The sequence below is a fragment of the Aquarana catesbeiana genome, linkage group LG11 (assembly GCF_042186555.1).
Source record: "Aquarana catesbeiana isolate 2022-GZ linkage group LG11, ASM4218655v1, whole genome shotgun sequence".
NCBI classification, from domain to species: Eukaryota; Metazoa; Chordata; class Amphibia; order Anura; family Ranidae; genus Aquarana; species Aquarana catesbeiana.
This window is the reverse complement of record NC_133334.1, coordinates 13770129-13794240: the sequence shown is the minus strand read 5'-3', so window position 1 is coordinate 13794240 and position 24112 is coordinate 13770129. Positions and strand designations below refer to the sequence as shown.

Below are 24112 nucleotides of genomic sequence, written 5' to 3'. Positions count from 1 at the left end.
TGTCAAAAATGTTAAAAATGACAAGAGACAGTTTTTGACAATTCTTTTATTTAAATGCTTCTTCTTTCTTCTATCTTCCTTCATCTTCTGGTTCTTCTGGCTCTTCTGGTTCTTCCTCCGGCGTTCTCGTCCAGCATCTCCTCTGCGGCGTCTTCTATCTTCTTCTCCTCGGGCCGCTCCGCACCCATGGCATGGGGGGAGGCTCCCGCTCTTCTCTTCATCTTCTTCATCTTCTTCTCTTCTTCATTTTCTTCTCCGGGCCGCTCCGCAACCCATGCTGGCATGGAGGGAGGCTCCCGCTGTGTGACGGCGCTCCTCGTCTGACAGTTCTTAAATAACGGGGGGCGGGGCCACCCGGTGACCCCGCCCACCTCTGACGCACGGGACATGACGGGACTTCCCTGTGGCATTCCCCGTGACGTCACAGGGAAGTCCCGTCAAGTCACCGTGCGTCAGAGGGGGGCGGGGTCACCGGGAGGCCCCGCCCCCCGTTATTTAAGAACTGTCAGACGAGGAGCGCTGTCAGACAGCGGGAGCCTCCCTCCATGCCAGCATGGATTGCGGAGCGGCCCGGAGAAGAAAATGAAGAAGAGAAGAGGAGAAGAAAAGAAGAAGAGAAGAGCGGGAGCCTCCCCCCCATGCCATGGGTGCGGAGCGGCCCGAGGAGAAGAAGATAGAAGACGCCACGGAGGAGATGCTGGACGAGAACGCCGGAGGAAGAACCAGAAGAGCCAGAAGAACCAGAAGAACCAGAAGATGAAGGAAGATAGAAGAAAGAAGAAGCATTTAAATAAAGGAATTGTCAAAAACTGTCTCTTGTCATTTTTAACATTTTTGACACTTTTTTCGTGAAATGGTAGGGGTACCCCCTTACCATTTCACACAGGGGGGGGGCCGGGATCTGGGGGTCACCTTGTTAAAGGGGGCTTCCAGATTCCGATAAGCCCCCTGCCCGCAGACCCCCACAACCACCGGCCAGGGTTGTGGGGATGAGGCCCTTGTCCTCATCAACATGGGGACAAGGTGTTTTGGGGGGCTACCCCAAAGCACCCTCCCAATGTTGAGGGCATGTGGCCTGGTACGGTTCAGGAGGGAGGGGGGCCGCACTCTCGTCCCCCCCTCTTTTCCTGCGGCCTGCCAGGTTGCGTGCTCGGATAAGGGTCTGGTATGGATTTTCGGGGGGACCCCACGCCGTTTTTTTTTTTTTTTGGCGCGGGGTTCCCCTTAAAATCCATACCAGACCTGAAGGGTCTGGTATGGAATTTAGGGGGAACCCCACGTCATTTTTTTTTTAAATTTTGGCCGGGGTTCCCCTTAATATCCATACCAGACCTGAAGGGCCTGGTATGGAATTTAGGGTGACCCCCCACGTCATTTTTTTTTTTTTATTTTGGTTCGGGGTTCCCCTTTGGGGAATTCCCATGCCGTTTTTATCAATGAACTTCTATGTGTATTGTCGGCAATGCAATAGCCGCGGGTAGTTTTAAATGAGTTTTTTCCTTCAAAATGTCATTTTGCTGTCAGACTGTTCTAAACACAGGAAACATGCGCCCCTTTACAGGCATACTATAGACACCCCCCAGGTACGAAATTTAAAGGGATATTACACTTTTATTGTTTGACTTTAAGCATTATTAAAATCACTGCTCCTGAAAAAACGGCCGTTTTTAAAACTTTTTTTTGCATTGATCCATGTCCCCTGGGGCAGGACCCAGGTCCCCAAACACTTTTTATGACAATAACTTGCATATTAGCCTTTAAAATTAGCACTTTTGATTATTCATGTTCGTGTCCCATAGACTTTAACGGTGTTCGCGTGTTCGAACGAACTTTTTTCCTGTTCGCATGTTCTGGTGCGAACCGAACAGGGGGGTGTTCGGCTCATCCCTAGACAACACTGAAGAAATTACACTTTGCTACAATGTAAAGTAGTGAGTGTACAGCTTGTATAACAGTGTAAATTTGCTGTCCCCTCAAAATAACTCAACACACAGCCATTAATGTCTAAACCACTGGCAACAAAAGTAAGTACACCCCTAAGTAAAAAATGTCCAAACTGGGCCCAAAGGGTCAATATTTTGTGTGACCACCATTATTTTCCAGCACTGCCTTAACCCTCTTGGGCATGGAATTCACCAGAGCTTCACAGGTTGTCACTAGAGTCCTGACGACATCATGGAGCTGGTGGATGTTAGAGACCTTACGCTCCTCCACCTTCCATCATCGCGAGTCCATCACCTTTACCCTCAGCTTCTTTAGCAAGGCAGTGGTAGTCTTAGAGATGTGTTTGGGGTCGTTATCATGTTGGAATACTGCCCTGTGGCCCAGTCTCTGAAGGGAGGGGATCATGCTCTGCTTCAGTATGTCACAGTACATGTTGGCATTCATGGTTCCCTCAATGATCTGTAGTTCCCCAGTGCCGGCAGCACTCATGCAGCCCCAGACCTTGACACTTCCACCACCATGCTTGACTGTAGGCAAGACACGCTTGTCTTTGTATTCCTCACCTGGTTGCCGTCACACATGCTTGACACCATTATAACCAAATACGTTTATTTTGGTTTCATCAGACCACAGGACATGGTTCCAGTAATCCATGTCCTTAGTCTGCTTGTCTTCAGCCAACTGTTTGCGGTCTCTTGTGCATCATCTTTAGAAGAGGCTTCCTTCTGGGATGACAGCCATGCAGACCAATTTGATGCAGTGTGCAGCGTATGGTCTGAGCACTGACAGGCTGACCCCCCACCCCTTCAACCTCTGCAGCAATGCTGGCAGCACTCATACGTCTATTTCCCAAAGACAACCTCTGGATATGACGCTGAGCACATGACCTCAACTTCTTTGGGCAACCATGGCAAGGCCTGTTCTGAGTGGAACCTGTCCTGTTATACCGCTGTATGGTCTTGGCCACCGTGCTGCAATTCAGTTTCAGGGTCTTGGCAATCTTCTTATAGTCTAGGCCATCTTTATGTAGAGCAACAATTCTTTTTTTCAGATCCTCAGAGAGTTCTTTGTCATGAGGTGCCATGTTGAACTTCCAGTGACCAGTATGAGAGAGTGAGAGCGATAACACCAAATTTAACACACCTGCTCCCCATTCACACCTGAGACCTTGTAACACTAACGAGGTAACATGACACCGGGGAGGGAAAATGGCTAATTGGGCCCAATTTGGACATTTTCACTTAGGGGTGTACTCACTTTTGTTGCCAGTGGTTTAGACATTAATGGCTGTGTGTTGAGTTATTTTGAGGGGACAGAAAATTTACACTGTTATACAAGCTGTACACTCACTACTTTACATTTTAGCAAAGTGTCATTTCTTCAGTGTTGTCACATGAAAAGTTAGAATAAAATATTTACAAAAATGTGAGGGGTGTACTCACTTTTGTAAGATACTGTATATATACTGTAGTGTATATATATATTGTGGCATGTGATGTTACCCAGAATTCTCAACCAGGCAGGTTGAGGGGCTCCAGGGGGTTTGCATAATTAGGAGAAAACTGGCTTTTCAGTTTCATCAAGGTTTAGAAAAACCCATCTTGGGACCTGGAGCTCCGAGATTTCTTAGTGATCCAGGTGGGATGGAATCTCTAGTCCTGGGTCCAGATTTTGTGAACCACCAGCACACTGACTGGTCAGCTGTGTCCTGGGCCATTAATAGTGACATGGCCATTGTTCTGGGCTCCACCCCAGCAGACAGAGGAGGTCACTGCCCAGGAGTTAGGAGGGCTCCACCTAGGAGAGAGGTAGGAGCCAGTGCAGCAGAGGGCTGTGTGCACAGAGTTTTGTTAGAAGATGGTCTGTGGGAGACAGACAAAGGCCTAAAGGGTAAGGCCAGAGCAGGAGTGATGCAAGTGCAAACCAGAAGGGCTGAACGTTCATTTGCGTTTATGGATGACAAATGCTGAATATTCCTGCGAGGGAAGGTCTTTGATTTTGATATCTGGAACTGTATTGAATCTTTTCTTTTCATAAAATTTGGCAAGAAAAGCCCTTTCAAAAGCAGAAGAAAGGGATTGGCTGAGTCTTTAAAACTCTACATTTGATGCAAGTTCTCACATATGGTGGAGGATGCGGGCAGAACTGGGGATCCCTGCAAAGTACGTTCATCTGTTTATATGAATTGTGTTTTGGGTCATGAGACAATACAATATGTGTATACAGGTGAGGAGAACCTGCAAGAGGAAAGTAACTAGCCTTAAAGAGACAGTGCTCCATTTTATTTCTGAACTGTGAAAAACTGATCTGAATTTCATATAGAGGTTCGTGGCAAATTGAAAACAATAATGCTTTATGAGGAGAAAAGTCATGGTGTCTGGAAGAGCCAGCAAAGTGCAGCTGGGAGAGTGCTGTCTCCCATACCAATGGAAGAAAATGTGCCAATCAAAAGGGGAGCTACAGGGGAGATGTGGCTCAGTGTCCCAATAAAGATGGCTGTAGAAACGTACTATGCCTGGAATGCCTTTTTTCTTGCCTCAGATTCTGGAATACTGCTGGTGATAGTGCTGCTGCAAGAGTCTTTATCTGCAATCCCAGTTTCTTGTTTAAAAGGGTTTGCAGTCACCCCTGGCAACAGTGGGAAAATTCTTGTTGTGCTAAAGAGAAGATGCCTGCTGTAATTTTATTTTGTGACCACCTGGGGGAGTTGGCCAGTAAAAGTGCTGCAGAAGAAAGTCAACAAACTCAAATGAAGATGGTAAGACTGATGGGTAAGACTGTTGCTTGTAAAGTCATGGAAAATACTGACTATGTAAACTGCACACACTGGAGTGGAAGTGAATCCAAATGGGGGATCCACTGTCTGTGTGGAAAAGGACTCGCCTTGCTGCAGTGACCTGTCCAGTGGGGAGCCAAGCGGTAAAATTAATTGTGATGATGTGAAACTTAGTAAGCAGTATGACATTGCTGCTATCGAGTTGATTAATGTTGATAATGTGATGCTTATTAATGAGTATGAAACTACTGTTGTGTGTACACCTGTGTCAGTTGAACAAGGTTCTGAGCTGAATGAGGTAGGGGTGACCACAAAGCAAGGTGTACTATCTCCCCAGCAGCAGGATATAAGGCCACAGAGGTGTCCCTAGAAATCTCCAGGGAGCTCTGTGTGTTGGAGCCGGAGGTTGCCAGGGACAACTATGGTGCCGGACAAGAGGGTACTGGATGACTAAGCCCCGGAGGTGGGGCAAAATTTGTCAAGGGGCATGCCTTTGGGAGGATCTTCACATTATACGCACATCGAGCTGTCAGTGTGTGGCGCTTTCTATACTGATACCATTATGCTTTCTGGATAAACACGTATACGCCAGCACCCTTTCAAACAGTTGGTCATCTGAGCAGTGCTCCAAGTTGTTTATGCAAAGTCATGAAGAAGCTGTCATTCAGTGGCAGTAGTGATTCTGCAGCTAAATGAACATCCTACAGCTGCAGGTGACCCCCTCCTTTGTTAGCCGCCCACGTGACCTTGGCGGTCACCGATTGGCGGCACCAGAGTACTTATACTCCCCCTAGTTGAACATACACTCCCTGTTGGAATCTTTGAGCGGTGGTCATTATGTGTCATTTGGTCTTTATGGAATCATATTGGAATCCCAGGTAATACAACGGCAATGTCCCTGCCCCTGTTCTTGTTATCACACCCCAATTTGTTATAGGCTGTATACACTGGAGCCTCACTTTACTCCATCAATCCCCTCCCAATTGGCCAACACGTTGCTGTCCACCTTTTGCATACTCACTTCCCCTCTTCTCACTCCCAACCTATTAGATTCACTACTAATATAGCATTTAGGTATATTTTGTTGGTATTAACACATTTCTCTCCTCAATGATGACCATTATGTGATATTCACGTATTAATTTCACAGTCACCCTTGGTACTTTCATTTTTACAGGTTATGATTATGTGGTTATATCACATCACAAGCTCCCCAGGGTTACTTATTTCCCACTGGCGTTCCATCCATCTGCCTTTTAGGGTACCGCCTCAGCTCCCGGATTGATGATACCTATTTACCCCTGGCTGGCTCTGACCCTTGGCGTCCTCCACTCATACACACAGGTCCTTTGTAAGTAACATATTATGTTTTAAGTCACCATCCTTATTCTATTTTCCCCTGCCTGACCTCTGGTTAGCCCCTAAATTATTCTATATATTCTTTATAGATAGCTACACTGCATATGCTCCTGAAGATTGGAATTATCCATGAAATGCGTTGAGCTATTAGATGCCTTTTGTAACAAAAAACCTCTTTATACATCAACTATAACATGCCGTTTTGGACCCCACCAACTTTTATTATGTTGTTACTGTGAAGACACGCAACATTGAGTCTGGGTCTTTTGTTTATTTATTCACCACTGTGACTACATTATGCTGCTATGTTGCTATGCTGCATTGCTACTGTTATTATATTATGGAATACAAGTTTATATGCTTTATTATATCATACTGTGTGCACTTTGGTATCATGCAGGTTATATGGTCACCATTTGGTTTATTCACCAGACATTATTAATATTATGTTGCGGCCATATGCAACAAACAGTCTGGTGTTTTTATTACATTACCATTATGACTATATCATACTGCTATGCCATTTTGTTATTTTACTATTATGTACTCTATTATGGTATTAAAGTTTCCTTGTTTTACTATATTATACCGTATGTACTTTGTTACCATGCTAGCTATGTGGTCACAGATATGGTGCACTCACCAGACATTCTCATTAGTAATATGTTGTGTTACCTTGCTGGCTGCTTGCCTCACACAAAGTCCCAAACTTTTTTTCTCTTTTTATATTTGCATATCGGGGATGGAGGTACATTCCTATTTCAATGTCCTCATACAAAGTCCCACCTAGCTAGGTAGTCTTTTCTTTTACTACAGCTGCATTAGCCGGGGGTTTGGGCGGGTGATCTGGTCAGATCTGCCATTTTGCTCGCCCATTCTTCAGACTGCAAACAAGCTGAGTTTGGGTTAAATTAATGGCCGACACAAACAGAAATCTCATCTCTACCTGCTGAATGTTCAATATTTATGGGTTATGGAGAATTGTATGGTTGGATAATTGTGTGAATTCAGCTGTAAAAATAAAATAAAATAAATGTTATAAATGATAAATGTACAGTCAGTATATGTAGAAGTGTTGGGGTTCTCCAGACCTGCTGGATTCAAATGATGTCTATTCTGCTTTTCTTTTATAGGATGGAATCCAATGGTGGCTATTTATATTGCTTTCCTTCTTTTATGCATAGTGGCATTTTTAACAATCCTTTTGAAGAATTATCTTAGAAAAGGTAAGTTACTGACATTTGGTGTGGAAGTCGGTATACAATGTAAGTTATGTATTTGTCAGTAGAACTGTTATACAACCTCACATACCAGAACATGTGATGCAGGTGGGGGACCAGAGGACCCTCCAGACCACCAAACCCCGATCTCCAGGAAGTGCTGAGAGTTTTCTGTGATGACGGCCATACTCAATAGATTGTACTCTGAATAATTGATCATTGTCCGTTATCATTTGTCTGTTCCTTTTGATACTGACACACATCAGCCTTCTGTTATCAGACTGATTGCTTTCAAAAAGAGATACTGATGACCTCACAAATCATCATAAGAAATAATGAATGCTTATTAGGCCTCATGTACACTGCTGCTGCTAAACGGACAAACTCTCCTCTATGTTATCTTATCAGTACATGTACACAGGGTCATTTATAGGCAGCTGAGTTTAGAGGCTTTTTTTTGGAATGCAAAAAAATGGGTTCAGAAGCTGAATTTAGAGGCATTTGAAGCGCTAAACTGAGGTTTTAAACGTGAGGTTACTATCCGTCAAGTTAAATCGTTCAGAAGAGGTTGTAAAAATGTCCTGTGTACATTAAGCCTAACGATCACAGATTGAAAGCTGTCAGATTTTCATTACCTAAAAAATGATGAACAAATTTATTTGCTCAGTCAAGCAGATAAGCAGATCAGTTTGTTGCACTGGGGGGAGAAAAGTGCAAAACGTTATCGCTCTTTCTAAATTGATTGGTGTCACTTTTGACTTCTTATATTGCACTTTTCAGCAGTTTGTGTCCCCTCCCCCATGATTCTTCCAGGCATCTAGGGGGTCTTCCAATCCTTAACAGAACCCAGTCAGCAGAGGTGAGGCATAATTGCCAACATCCTAAAGAAAACTCCAGGGACACTTTTTTCCAGCAAGCCATTGTAGGTGAAGAATGTACTTTAGGGACAGAACAATCATTTAGAATGGATGTGATTTTACAAAAAACATATCTTTAACCTATTGTACAATTATTTATATACAGTATCTCACAAAAGTAAGTACACCCCTCACATTTCTGTAAATCTTTTCTTCTATCTTTTCATGTGACAACACTGAAGAAATGACACTTGTCTACAATGTAAAGTAGTGAGTGTACAGCTTGTATAACAGTGTAAATTTGCTGTCCCCTCAAAATAACTCAACACACAGCCATTAATGTCTAAACCGCTGGCAACAAAAGTCAGTACACCCCTAAGTGAAACTCTCCAAATTGGGGCAAATTAGCCATTTTCCCTCCCCGGTGTTACATAGTTACATAGTAGGTGAGGTTGAAAAAAGACACAAGTCCATCAAATCCAACCTATGTGTGTGATTATATGTCAGTATTACATTGTATATCCCTGTATGTTGCGGTCGTTCAGGTGATTATCTAATAGTTTCTTGAAACTATCAATGCCCCCCGCTGAGACCACCGCTTGTGGAAGGGAATTCCACATCCTTGCCGCTCTTACAGTAAAGAACCCTCTACGTAGTTTAAGGTTAAACCTCTTTTCTTCTAATTTTAATGAGTGGCCACTAGTCTTGTTAAACTCCCTTCCGCAAAAAAGTTTTCTCCCTATTGTGGGGTCACCAGTACTGTATTTGTATATTGAAATCATATCCCCTCTCAAGTGTCTCTTCTCCAGAGAGAATAAGTTCAGCGCTCGCAACCTTTCCTCATAACTAAGATCCTCCAGACCCTTTATTAGCTTTGTTGCCCTTCTTTGTACTCGCTCCATTTCCAGTATATCCTTCCTGAGGACTGGTGCCCAGAACTGGACAGCATACTCCAGGTGCAGCCGGACCAGAGTCTTGTAGAGCGGGAGAATTATTGTTTTATCTCTGCAGTTGATCCCCTTTTTAATGCCAATATTCTGTTTGCTTTGTTAGCAGCAGCTTGGCATTGCATGCCATTGCTGAGCCTATCATCTACTAGGACCCCCAGGTCCTTTTCCATCCTAGATTCCCCCAGAGGTTCTCCCCCCAGTCTATAGATTGCATTCATATTTTTGCCACCCAAATGCATTATTTTACATTTTTCTACATTGAACCTCATTTGCCATGTAGTTGCCCACCCCATTAATTTGTTCAGGTCTTTTTTCAAGGTTTCCACATCCTGAGGAGAAGTTATTGCCCTGCTTAGCTTAGTATCGTCTGCAAATACAGAGATTGAACTGTTTATCCCATCCTCCAGGTCGTTTATGAACGAATTAAACAGGATCGATCCCAGCACAGAACCCTGGGGAACCCCACTACCCACCCCTGACCATTCCGAGTACTCCCCATTTATCACCACCCTCTGTCATGTGACTCATTAGTGTTACAAGGTCTCAGGTGTGAATGGGGAGCAGGTGTGTTAAATTTGATGTTATCACTCTCACTCTTTCATACTGGTCACTGGAAGTTTAACATGGCACCTCATGGCAAAGAACTCTCTGAGAATCTGAAAAAAAGAATTGTTGCTCTACATAAAGATGACCTAGGCTATAAGAAGATTGCCATGACCCTGAAACTGAGCTGCAGCATGGTGGCCAAGACCATACAGCGGTATAACAGGACAGGTTCCACTCAGAACAGGCCTCACCATGGTCCACCAAAGAAGTTGAGGTCACGTGCTCAGCGTCATATCCAGAGGTTGTCTTTGGGAAATAGATGTATGAGTGCTGCCAGCATTGCTGCAGAGGTTGAAGGGGTGGGGGGTCAGCCTGTCATTGCTCAGACCATACGCCGCACACTGCATCAAACTGGTCTGCATGGCTGTTGTCCCAGAAGGAAGCCTCTTCTAAAGATGATGCACAAGAAAGCCTGCGAAAGGTTTGCTGAAGATAAGCAGACTAAGGACATGGATTACTGGAACCATGTCCTGTGGTCTGATGAGACCAAGATAAACTTATTTGGTTCAGATGGTGACAAGCGTGTGTGGCGGCAACCAGGTGAGGAGGACAAAGACAAGTGTGTCTTGTCTACAGTCAAGCATGGTGGTGGGAGTGTCATGGTCTGGGGCTGCATGAGTGCTGCCGGCACTGGGGAGCTACAGTTCATTGAGGGAACCATGAATGCCAACATGTACTGTGACATACTGAAGCAGAGCATGATACCCTCCCTTCAGAGACTGGGCCGCAGGGCAGTATTCCAACATGATAACGACCCCAAACACATCTCCAAGACGACCACTGCCTTGCTAAAGAAGCTGAGGGTAAAGGTGATGGACTGGCCAAGCATGTCTCCAGACCTAAACCCTATTGATCATCTGTGGGACATCCTCAAATGGAAGGTGGAGGAGCGCAAGGTCTCTAACATCCACCAGCTCCCTGATGTCGTCATGGAGGAAGGGAAGAGGACTCCAGTGACAACCTGTGAAGCTCTGGTGACCTCCATGCCCAAGAGGGTTAAGGCAGTGCTGTAAAATAATGGTGGCCACACAAAATATTGACACTTTGGGCCCAATTTGGACATTTTCACTTAGGGGTGTACTCACTTTTGTTGCCAGCGGTTTAGACATTAATGGCTGTGTATTGAGTTATTTTGAGGGGACAGCAAATTTACACTGTTATACAAGCTGTACACTCACTACTTTACATTGTAGCAAAGTGTCATTTCTTCAGTGTTGTCACATGAAAAGATAGAAGAAAATATTTACAAAAATGTGAGGGGTGTACTTACTTTTCTGAGATACAATACATATTGTTCACTATAGTCCTATCTTATGCTTTTACTCTTTGCTGACTGCCGTTAAAGGAACACACACAGTTTTTATCAGTGGGTGGAGCCGTCTCCCTTGCCACACCCAGTAGGCTGGAATGGAGAACTAAACATTTAAATAATTATAATAATCATGTCTACTTTTCATTAATTTAAGGGTTCCAGTCCTAGTCAGCCATTTTCCTTCCTTTGTTTAAAATTAATCCTAGAGTTACATAACAAATACTAAATGTGTCAACTAGGATTTTATTTCTACAACATAATTAAACATTTCCCTTTGCCCTACATATCACCCACAGTTTAACATCAGATGTTATATACTTTTCTTAGATGGTCAAAAAATGTCTGCCTTCACAGACAGGCTTCCTTTAAGGGGGGTTAAGAGGGGGTGGGGGGGAGGAGATGTCTGCAATGGTCTCTCCATCTTTCTCCTCTCTTATACAAACCCACAAAGTCAGAAACAAGTGGTCTCTTTTAAGGGGGGTTGAGGGCAGAGCTGGAAACAGCTCTTCTCTCTCACACAAGCAGGCTGCTCATCTCCAAAATGCTTTCTAACAAAGGCTTTCTCACACAGGATGACCCTCAAACATCAGTAGCAAAACTTTAAACTGCACAGTTTCTTCAGCGCTGAGAGTTCAGGAAGGAGGAGATTTCCACTACAGCCTGTATATACGTGTAGCATTGACCCCCGCAGGAGCTGCTGTATTTTAATTGGGCCTGTACTCTGCTTCGTTACCCTTTTGATTTCTCTCAGTCCCCCTGACACAGCTGTGATGTAATATAGTGTGCAGTCAAAATCCTTTTACTTTGCTTGTGGGACTATGGATCCCAGCAACTCTGTATTGTACAGGTGAATGTGTAAAAGTGCACCAAGGAAACTTTTGGGCAACAGCCCTCTCACCTAACCAGGTCAGTGTTGTCAGAAAGTTCCGCTCCGGTGTACAGGGTCCGGTGCCCGGCTGGCCGGCACAGCTGCGCTGCTCCGCTCCGCACAGCAACCGGAACTCCCAGATGGCTCTGACAGGCTCCTCTGACTCCTTCTCAGTCTTGCCCCATCATCAGCCCAGCTCACAGGTATGTCACAGTATTGCTGCTCGGATCGCTCTTCAGTGGAGGTAGGTCGCGCTGCGCTGGAGACCTCACACAGATCCTCCCAGGCTGGCCATGCGTGTCCAGGAGACCTAAGATGGCCGCGTCGAGCCCTTTTTATAGTCTTCCCACAATGCAGTTCTGTTCTCCTGATGTTCATGGGAGTCAATGGGCATTATAGGTAGGTCAAGGTAATGTCCAATGTAAACAAACAAAACACTTCCATGTCAACTTCTTGAACAATGAAAAATAAAAATGCAATCCTTTTATATTTTGGCCGCTAGATGGCGCCAGATGCTAAGCTATAACATAACATTAATTATATATCAAAAATGTGACTGCTACACACCCCCCCTGCTTGAACTCTTTGGTCCCTAAAGAGATGTAAGATTTTGTTTCTGTTACACATTTTTTTTTTCTATGTGGTTACACAAAACCGACAGGGGAGCTTCCCACCAATTTTCACATGATGAGGAGCTGTCCTGTACATTCACAGCTGACACTTTAATGTCGTGTACAGGTGTGTCAGTGGGTGAGATGGGCTTTTGATTTTCTGAGTCAAATGCAAGAGTATCAAGCCTTTCAGGATTTCTCCTGGCAGTAAATTTAGTTCCTTCAGAACACTCACCCAATGTCTCATAAGTTAGTCTCTTTGGGGGACGAATAGCTCTTTTGGTCCTCTGTGCTTTTGGCGTCTCAGGTAAGCTGGTATGTTCCTCAACTCCATCTTTTTCTTGTGGCTCAGAATCGGAATCAGCACTTAGATCTCCCAAATGTATTTCTGGTAGAAAAACTTGAGACTCTTCTGGATCTTCTCTTGATCTACTTTTGGGTATGAATTCAGGAGCCTCCGACCTAAGAATTCCACCATCCTCTCCCCCTGCTTGGAATGAAAGGTCCACTTCAGATTCTGATACCTCAGATGCTCACAGCCAGTTTATCTCCATCTCCTCTTCTTCTTCTTTAGTAGCAGAAGGCTCAGGCCTAAGTCTGGTCACTGGTCTGTGTACAACAGTGGATGTGGATGGCAGCTCCTCTTGTGCGGTAATCCTGACTGTTCCGTGAGAGGCAGGAGGTGATTACGGTGCCAAGTCTTTAATGCTCCAGTGCTTCGTTCTAACCGAATTTCATATACTGGAAGTTCTGAAAGTTTCTTGCACAAAATATATGGTTGTGATTTCCAGCGATCAGCCAGTTTGTGCTTGCCTGGGATTCCAAAATTCCTTAACAGAACTCGGTCACCGGGTTGTAAATCTTGAACCCATACTTTGAGATCAAAGTTCTTTTTGTTTCTGTACCCTCTGCGGTCTGATGTGACTTGAGCCTTATCATAAGCAGTTTTCAGACTCTTCCTCAACCTATCCACATATCCGCTGTGAGAAGTTGCTGAGGTATGATCCAGGCTGGTTCCAAAAGCCAAGTCCACCGGTAGTCTGCCTTCTCTTCCAAACATTAATCGGTAGGGGGAATATCCTGTTGCATCACACTTTGTACTATTATATGCATGTACTAGTGCAGTAATGTGCCTGCTCCAATATGATTTTTGCTCAGATGTCACGGCTCCCAACATATTTAAAAGTGTCCGGTTAAATCTCTCCGGATGAGGGTCGCCTTGTGGATGGTATGGGGTGGTTCTAGATTTCCGAATACCTAACAGATCCAACAGCTTTTGAAGCAGAGTACTTTCGATCGGAATGAATTCTTTGTGGTAGACCATAATGGACAAAGAACTTTTCCACCAGAACTTTCGCCACAGTAGAAGCCTGTTGATCTTTAGTAGGGAATGCTTAAGCATAACGAGTAAAGTGATCGGTAACTATTAGAATGTTCCCCCTTCCACTTAAGTCAGATTCCACACACAGGAAATCTATACAGACCAGCTCCATTGGCCCTTGGCTCTCCAAATGACCCATTGGGGCAGCTCTCTGAGGCAAGGTCTTCCTCTGTATACATCGGAGGCATGAGTGACAATAGCCCTCTACTTCGGGCCTCATATAGGGCCAGTAGAACCTGTCCTTCACCTGCTGGAAAGTCCTTTCTGCTCCCAAATGGCCGTGATGATCATGTAGAGCAATCAGTACCTTCTCTCTGTGCTTCTCCAGTAAGAACAGTTGCCACTTTTCTTCACCGTCATCAGAGGGGCCCCTTCGGTAGACCACCCCTTGTTTGAGCTGTAACCGATCCCACTCTTTGTGTAAGATGCAAGCTTCCTTTTTAGCGCTTTTGAGAAAAAGGTGCTTTTGCTCTCCAAAGCCTTCAGCGCCAGGCTACAAAGTGGGTCTTGTTGTTGGTCCAACCAAAGATTACTTCCTGGACAGCTTTGGTAAACCTTCCTCTGCAATTTAAGTGACATCACAGTAACACTTAGGCACTCCGGCAGCAAACACTCCAACTTCTTCTGCTCTAGCCCCACCTTTACTCTGCTGTTGTGCTCCATCACAAAGGGCTCTCACCCCTTCTGGGGTGAGCTGGGTCCATTCTTCTGTTTGACCCTGGGAGCAGTGAGGTCGTCTTGATAATGCATCTGCATCTCTATTTCTAATTCCTGGTCTATATTTTAAGCTGAATGTGAAAGCTGAGAGTGCAGCCAACCACCTATGGCCGGTGGCATCCAGATTTGCTGTGGTAAGCAAGTAAGTGGTTTATTGTCTGTCCTAACCACGAACTCTGCACCATACAGGTAATCCTTGAGTTTATCTACCACAGCCCATTTTAAAGCCAGGAATTCCAGTTTGTGAGTGGGATAGTTCCGCTCAGCAGGGACTAGACTTCTGCTCACATAGGCGATGGGTCTTTGTTGTCCATCATGTTCCTGATAAAGTACTCCACCCAGCTCATCTCGGCTGGCATCCACATGCAATTCATAGGATTTAGTAGGGTCTGCATAGGCTAGAACCGGAGCAGTGGTAAGACTCCATTTCAGCTGTCTGAAAGCCTCTTCACACTGTGTTGTCCATTCTTCTTGGATGGACTCTTTCTTCTTTCTGGGACCTTCCTTTGGCTTCCACAAGCCTTCTGAGTCTGAGCCAGTTCCTTCTTGATTCTTCAACAGCTCGGTGAGTGGGTGGGCTATCTTAGCAAACCCTTCCACAAACCGCCTGTAATAAAAACAGAACCCTAGAAAGGATCTAAGTTCAGTCACATTGATCGGTCTAGGCCAAGAGGTAACGACCTCCATTTTCTGCGGGTCTGTTGCCACTCCTTCAGCGGATACGATGTGGCCAAAGTAATTCACTGAGGGTTGGTAAAAGTGGCACTTCTCCAGGGAGAGCTTCAGGCCTTCGTCATGTAATCTCTTCAAGACCTTCTCCAGGTGCTCTTCATGCTCCTCCAGTGTTCTGCCAAACACTATGACATTGTCTAAATAGACCAACACCACTATCAAGTTCATGTCACCCACTGTCTTCTCCATTAATGGCTGGAAGGTTGCTGGGGCTCCAGACAGACCTTGAGGCATTTGATTAAACTTAAAGAATCCTACAGGGGTAATAAAAACGGTCTTCTCTCTATCTTCAGGGCACATGGGGATCTGATAGTACCCACTCTTAAGATCTAGCACACTGAACCACTTTGCTCCTGTTAGACTCTGTAGGGCTTCCTCTATCCAAGGTGTGGTGTACTGATCTGAGATGGTCCTCCGATTTAGTGTCGATGCATAGTCGCAAAGAGCCATTCTTTTTCCTTACAACTACTATCGGAGAGGCATATGGACTCCGGGACTCTCCGATAATCCCCGTCCTTTTTAGCTCAGCCAGCTGCTCCCGTAGATCTTCCAGTTCTCCCAACGGGATCCGCCTTACCCTCTCAGGGAAGGGTTTATCTTCTTCTAACCTGATTTTGTGTTCAGCACTCTTTGCAAGCCCCACATCGAACTCACTTCTTGAGAAAGCAGTCCTCCATTTTAGAAGCTCGTTCTTCTCTCTCTCTCTATCCAGTCAGGGGTAAGAGGTGTGTTCTTTGGGTAGAACTCTTGCAGGGGAATCTCTCTATCCTGTTCTCCCATGATGCCACATGGTGAGACTGGGGTTGCTTGACTGACCTGCCCCAGCAGCACTCTGGCAGGTACCTTTACAGGCAAAGCAGTTGTGTTGCGAATACTGACCAAGATACGTCCTTTACTTCTCTTCAAAGCCTTGGTTGAGAACACTTCAGGGATAACTTCAAGGCCCTTGTCTTCTTTCTGCCTGTCCGTCTCAAGAACGATGAAGGGGCCCGGCTGTCTCCAACTCAGCTTAACAGAGGCCTTTAAGCAGACTACCTCACCCGGCTGCACCAGCTTTTTCCTCTTGTCCAGGCGCCAGACCTTTCCCACTCCTTCTGGTGGGGCCTTCTGTTCCTGCACAAGATCCTGATACACCTGTGTGAGCGTGGCGTGCACTCCCTTGGCTGGGGTGTTCTTCTACTGTACAAGTGGAGTTAGAAGTCTTCTTACCAAGTCAGTGTTGGTCCCAATAATAAGTCAACTTCTATCAGCCCTTGGAGGGCGAGGACACACCACTGCCAAGGTGTCGAAGGTTTCAGCCTTCCCTGCCACAATTGGATCAAAGGTAAGCTTGATGGGTATGTATCCATGATAGGGGAAATTCTGTGTCCCTAACCCCCATATTTCCAGCTCTTCCAGCTTCTTTAAGGGGAGATGTTTGAGATATTTCTCATAGAAGTCTTTGTATAGCAGAGTTACTTGAGCTCCAGTGTCCAACAGAGCATTCGTGTATATTCCTTCGATCTGAATCGGGACAATCGGGGAAGGTCCCACTAACTTGGGAGGAAAGACATTTACTTTAGTACGTTTACCCCATTGAGTGGCTTGTACCTTCATGCCTTCCTTACGTGAAGTTTCTTTCCTCTGTTTCGACTTAGCTGTGGCCGATTTAGCCTGATGAGTACAATTGGGTTTGGAGTTGACTGCTGTGACAGGGCGCCCAGTTGACTCCTTCACTGGGGCCCTCAGAAGTTTTCCGCAGGCTTTTGTGGTTCTGCTTCAGGTTCTGTTGAACTTGGACATACTCAACGGTAGTGTCCCGCTCCTCCACATTTAAAGCAGATCTTCTTCTTCATTGGTTTCACAGTCTGATTAATGTTAGTATTCGTCGGAGTCTTAAGGGTCAAAACTTCATTCTCACGTGGCATAACCAGTTTAGCAGCCAGTAGGGTCATCATCTCCAACATTTATTTCTGCATTTGGAGCAGTATCTCCAGACCAGACTCACATGTCAACAGATGTTGAGTAGATGAAGGCCAAGATGTCTGATCTGCGCTCACCATCGGGACACTGGGTTCCTTAATGTCTGCTGTCCTTTTGTTCTGGTTATACTGGGAGGTTGAGTCTTTCGTTGTTTCTTGTCTTTTTCTACCTCCATTTTGGCTGCTTCATTTATCTCCTCAATGAGAACCTCATCTGGTGTAGATAGATCTTCTAGGTGCTGCCTCAACCGAAGCTTGATATAGTCGCTCCTCAGCCCTGTAGTCACAGACCTCAGGAACTTAGCCAGAATAGCCAGAATACAATTTGGCTGTCGTAGAATTCAAAAGTTTGTGGATCCTCCTGTAAACTAAATCCAGGCCAGCTTGCCCATTACTAGCCATAAGGCATCAGTGGCGGCTGGTGAAGTTTTAGGATGGGGGGGCGCCAGACCCCGCCCTTCCTTTTGGACCCCTCCCACTTGGTGAAAATGGGTGTGTTTTTAGCGGAATAGTGAGCGTTACTCAAAGGGGCGTGGCTCTAAGGGGGTATGGTTAGCGTCTGAGATGAACGAGGGATGGAAGGAGAGGGAGGGAGAGATGGAGGGACAGCAGGCCCAGATCCTACACAACAATAGAAATATGTGTATTCTAGAAAGTTTAACAATCAGTAGATAAAGATTATCCAAACACCTGGTATTAGCACTTCAATCATTCCAGCACCATGGTTGTTATGGTGTCAGGGTGATTGAAGCGCATTATTTCTATCATTACATTGTAATATAACATGAAACTCACCATAATGTAGAATCAGTGGGAGCCCTGAGCGTGTCACTTGCCACGTCGCCTGCCACCAGATGCCATCAGGTGTCCCAAGCGGAGTATGTCCTTACACCAGGTGCCCCCAGCGGAGTCCGTCCTTACATCAGGTGCCCACAGCGAAGTCTGTCCTTGTATCAGGTGCCCCCAGCGGAGTCTGTCCTTACATCAGGTGCCCCCAGCAGAGTCCATCCTTACATCAGGTGCCCCCAGCAGAGTCTGTCCTTACATCAGGTGCCCCCAGCAGAGTCCGTCCTTACACCAGGTGCCCCCAGCAGAGTCTGTCCTTACATCAGGTGCCCCCAGCAGAGTCCGTCCTTACATCAGGTGCCCCCAGCAGAGTCTGTCCTTACATCAGGTGCCCCCAGCAGAGTCCGTCCTTACATCAGGTGCCCCCAGCAGAGTCCCTCCTTACGTCAGGTGCCCCCAGCAGAGTCCGTCCTTACATCAGGTGCCCCAGCAGAGTCCCTTCTTACATTTGTGTCCCCGTCAGCGGAGTCCCTCCTTATATCTGTGTCCCCATCGGCAGAGCCCCTCCTTATATCTGTGTCCCCTTCAGCAGAGCCCCTCCTTACATCTGTGTCCCCGTCACCAGAGCCCCTCCTTACATCTGTGTCCCCGTCACCAGAGCCCCTCCTTACATCTGTGTCCCCAACAGCGGAGCCCCTCCTTACATCTGTGTCCCGCTGTTTCAGGTCAGTTTTCAGGTGCTATTTTTAGTGCAATAGCGCCTGCAAAACGGCCCAGTATGAAAGAGGTCTAATACATAGAGAAAAAAACAAATGTAAAATTTTAAGAGGACTGTATCTGAAAATATGTCTGACATTTTACATATAGTAAATGCTTTGTGGCCAGTCATTCCTAAATCAGTAGAGCAGTGGACGGTGTCAGTAGGTCAGTAGGGGAAGAGATTGATGGCAGTAGTTTATTTTTATCATTTTTTTTATCATAACTTGTTTACAATTTTTCTATTTTTTACAATTTTATTTATTAATATATTATTATTACCGTATATACTCGAGTATAAGTCGGTCCGAGTATAAGTCGAGGCCCTAATTTACCACAAAAAAAATGGGAAAAACTTATTGACCCGAGTATAAGATGAGGGTGAGAAATGCATAGCTACTGTAAGTGGAAAAGAGGGTCAACAATGCCTATTTGCAGCATCACTGTGCCCATTTTTTTTTTTTTAATAATCAAAATTTTTATTATTTCATTTATATATACATCATTTATACAACATTCTATACCCCTATATTCAATCCACAGAAAGAAAACATACTACACATTACATCCTACCTCTCCTACCACAGTTTCCCCCCTGTCCCAGCAGTCGACATTACATATATAATGGACAAAAAAAAAAAAATTTCCCTCCCCCAACACCCCCCTTCGTGTGCAATCTTGCTTATAATTATAAAATGTTTAAAGATGAAGTTATAAATAAATCCCCCCTTGTTTGATTCATGTCATTATCCCTTCCATTCATTATTATGTATTTGAGAAAAAAAAAAAACACCCTTACCCATCTCCTTCCGTGTACCACCGTGCTTATAATTATAAAGTGTTTATAATGTAAATCCATAAATAAATTCCCCCCTTATTCTAATTCATGTCTTTAATCACTTCAATTCGTTATGAGATAAATCCCCCTTTATTCTAATTCGTGTCAATAGTCATAATAATGACTATTCATTCATTCATTCAATTCATAATAATGTGATCACTGTGCCCATTTGCAGCCTCACTGTGCCCATTTGCAGCCATAGGTCCCCTGAACTTCAAGCTCGGTAGTTAAGGGTTCCTAGATGCCCCCTAGCTGCAGCCAAAATTTGGGGTCTCTGAACCCAAAGGGTCCCGAAATGACATTGCTGCAGATGGACACAGTTGACCGAATTTGGGGCCCCATATCTCAGGGCCACTTAGTGCTAAGAACCCCAAATTTGGTGTGCAAACCTAGTGGAACTAGCCCCATAAAATTTCCAAAGCTGGGGTTTCTAGCACCAAGTGGCCCCGAGATACAGGGCCCCAAAAATCAGTTCAGAAAACGTCAAGCACTTTTCTGCAGCAGAGAATGACATTTTCCGAACCGATTTTGGGGCCCCGTATCTCGGGGCCACTTAGTGCTAGGAACTTCAGCTTTGGATATGTTGTGGTACCAGTTCCACTGGGTTTGCACACCAAGTGTGGGGTTCCTAGCACCATGTGGCCCTGAGATACAAGGCCCCAAAATCGGTTCGGAAAATGATTTTTTTTGCTGCAGAAAAGTGCTTGACTCGAATATAAGTCAAGGGGGGCACTTACAGCACAAAAAAATGTGCTGAAAAATTCGACTTATACTCGAGTATATACGGTATATATATATATATATATATATATATATATATATATATATATATATATATATATATAAATACAATTTTTTTTGGAGCTCCATTGGGGGCTTCAGTGAGATATCAGAGGTCTAAACAGCCCCTGGATGTCTCACTTTTAAGTCAGAGATTCCCCAGTCCCTTCTTCTGCAGCCAAGCAGCAGGGGGAATCTGTGCAGCACAGTGTGATTAGGGTGTGCCCAGGCACACCTGGCACACCCTGTGTGCACTCCTATGGGTGGCATCACAATAAAAAGGCCACATTTCCATGGCTTTCAGAGTCATTGGCTCTGCACTGAAGGAGAATCTCTGACTATTAATGAGTGTAAGATAACATCACACAATGCTGTAGCTGTAGAACTGATGTCTAGCTCTTATCCTTTCCTGAAATGTGTTATTTATGTTTTATTACATTGCACTTTATAAATAGTGTGTCCATACACGCTACAATAAGTATGAAATGTTTTTGGATTATGAAGAGTTGTACAATCCAAGCCACACATTTGGCCAATTTCAGATGTGTAGCTGTTAAAAGTAGAAAGAAATGTTGAATGTATTAGCTAATAAGTAGAAGTGTTGTTTGGGATGTATTTTCAGACATGCAGAATTAAAATCACATTTATTGTGCTTTCCTTTTATAGAATGGAGAATATGGATGAAGATTTTTCGTAGTGCTATCTCCATATTATCAGTAATCTTGATTTGCTGTGTTATATACTTTATAGTTGTTTTTGGTAAGTTTGTGAATGTGCTGGTGAGTCCAAAAGCTGATAGACAATGTAAGCCATGTACCAGCCAATACTATATATAGTATAATATAGACATGTGCACAACAAAAAAATGTGTTTCGTTTCTTTATGTTTCCGTTGATTCGTAACGATTCGTAATTTCGTAAGACACGAGTTTTCATATTCTGACTCGTTCGTATTTTAACAGATATATTTTCGTTGATACGAAATGATTCGTACTTTAGTCTAATGATTCATAATCATCGTCAGGATCCTCCCAAATCAAAACACCAAAAAGCATATTGAGGATAAATTGCCATTCTGTAAATGCCCAATCACCTGTAGGGTATTTGCCAACCAACCAAACGTGCATACAAGAAAACTCAGATACTTCCTAACAGAGGGTTAGGGATGAGCTTCGAGTTCGAGTCGAACTCATGTTCGACTCGAACATTGGCTGTTCGCAAGTTCGCCGAACAGCGAACAATTTGGGGTGTTCGCGGCAAATTCGAATGCCGCGGAACACCCTTTAAAAGTCTATGGGAGAAATCAAAAGTGCTAATTTTAAAGGCTAATATGCAAGTTATTGTCATAAAAAGTGTTTGGGGACCTGGGTCCTGCCCCAGGGGACATGGATCAATGCAAAAAAAAGTTTTAAAAACGGCCGTTTTTTCAGGAGCAGTGATTTTAATAATGCTTAAAGTCAATCAATAAAAGTGTAATATCCCTTTAAATTTCGTACCTGGGGGGTGTCTATAGTATGCCTGTAAAGGGGCGCATGTTTCCTGTGTTTAGAACAGTCTGACAGCAAAATGACATTTTGAAGGAAAAAACTCATTTAAAACTACCCGCGGCTATTGCATTGCCGACAATACACATAGAAGTTCATTGATAAAAACGGCATGGGATTTCCCCAAAGGGGAACCCCGAACCAAAATTAGAAATAAAAAATGACGTGGGAGTCCCCCTAAATTCCATACCAGGCCCTTCAGGTCTGATATGGATATTAAGGGGAACCCCGGCCAAAATTAAAAAAAAAAAAAATGACGTGGGGTTCCCCCTAAATTCCATACCAGACCCTTCAGGTCTGGTATGGATTTTAAGGGGAACCCCGCGCCAAAAAAAAAAAAAAAAACGGCGTGGGGTCCCCCCAAAAATCCATACCAGACCCTTATCCGAGCACGCAACCTGGCAGGCCGCAGGAAAAGAGGGGGGGACGAGAGTGCGGCCCCCCCTCCCTCCTGAACCGTACCAGGCCACATGCCCTCAACATTGGGAGGGTGCTTTGGGGTAGCCCCCCCAAAACACCTTGTCCCCATGTTGATGAGGACAAGGGCCTCATCCCCACAACCCTGGCCGGTGGTTGTGGGGGTCTGCGGGCGGGGGGCTTATCGGAATCTGGAAGCCCCCTTTAACAAGGTGACCCCCAGATCCCGGCCCCCCCCCTGTGTGAAATGGTAAGGGGGTACATAAGTACCCCTACCATTTCACGAAAAAAGTGTCAAAAATGTTAAAAATGACAAGAGACAGTTTTTGACAATTCCTTTATTTAAATGCTTCTTCTTTCTTCTATCTTCCTTCATCTTCTGGTTCTTCTGGTTCTTCTGGCTCTTCTGGTTCTTCCTCCGGCGTTCTCATCCAGCATCTCCTCCGCGGCGTCTTCTATCTTCTTCTCCTCGGGCCGCTCCGCACCCATGGCATGGGGGGGAGGCTCCCGCTCTTCTCTTCTTCTTTTCTGCTCTTCTTCTCTTCTTCATTTTCTTCTCCGGGCCGCTCCGCAATCCATGCTGGCATGGAGGGAGGCTCCCGCTGTGTGACGGCGCTCCTCGTCTGACAGTTCTTAAATAACGGAGGGGGGGGCGGGGCCACCCGGTGACCCCGCCCCCCTCTGACGCACGGGACATGACGGGACTTCCCTGTGGCATTCCCCGTGACGTCACAGGGAAGTCCCGTCAAGTCACCGTGCGTCAGAGTGGGGCGGGGTCACCGGGTGGCCCCGCCCCCCCCCCTTATTTAAGAACTGTCAGACGAGGAGCGCCGTCACACAGCGGGAGGCTCCCTCCATGCCAGCATGGATTGCGGAGCGGCCCGGAGAAGAAAATGAAGAAGAGAAGAAGAGCAGAAAAGAAGAAGAGAAGAGCGGGAGCCTCCCCCCATGCCATGGGTGCGGAGCGGCCCGAGGAGAAGAAGATAGAAGACGCCGCGGAGGAGATGCTGGACGAGAACGCCGGAGGAAGAACCAGAAGAGCCAGAAGAACCAGAAGATGAAGGAAGATAGAAGAAAGAAGAAGCATTTAAATAAAGGAATTGTCAAAAACTGTCTCTTGTCATTTTTAACATTTTTGACACTTTTTTCGTGAAATAGTAGGGGTACTTATGTACCCCCTTACCATTTCACACAGGGAGGGGGGCCGGGATCTGGGGGTCACCTTGTTAAAGGGGGCTTCCAGATTCCGATAAGCCCCCCGCCCGCAGACCCCCACAACCACCGGCCAGGGTTGTGGGGATGAGGCCCTTGTCCTCATCAACATGGGGACAAGGTGTTTTGGGGGGCTACCCCAAAGCACCCTCCCAATGTTGAGGGCATGTGGCCTGGTACAGTTCAGGAGGGAGGGGGGGCCGCACTCTCGTCCCCCCCTCTTTTCCTGCGGCCTGCCAGGTTGCGTGCTCGGATAAGGGTCTGGTATGGATTTTTGGGGGGACCCCACGCCGTTTTTTTTTTTTTTTTTTTTTGGCGCGGGGTTCCCCTTAAAATCCATACCAGACCTGAAGGGTCTGGTATGGAATTTAGGGGGAACCCCACGTCATTTTTTTTTTTTTAATTTTGGCCGGGGTTCCCCTTAATATCCATACCAGACCTGAAGGGCCTGGTATGGAATTTAGGAGGACTCCCACGTCATTT

At 45.4% G+C, this 24112-nt stretch overlaps 1 protein-coding gene across 1 annotated transcript in view; it reads left to right on the top strand.

Moving 5' to 3' along the window:
* Positions 1 to 24112, top strand: part of LOC141111845 (uncharacterized) — a 113843-nt gene that overhangs the window by 68728 nt on the left and 21003 nt on the right. Inside the window, exons 4-5 of the mRNA XM_073604004.1 lie at positions 7213 to 7305; positions 21124 to 21216. Of these exons, the coding sequence (XP_073460105.1) occupies positions 7213 to 7305; positions 21124 to 21216 (186 nt within the window). The remainder of the gene's footprint in view (positions 1 to 7212; positions 7306 to 21123; positions 21217 to 24112) is intronic.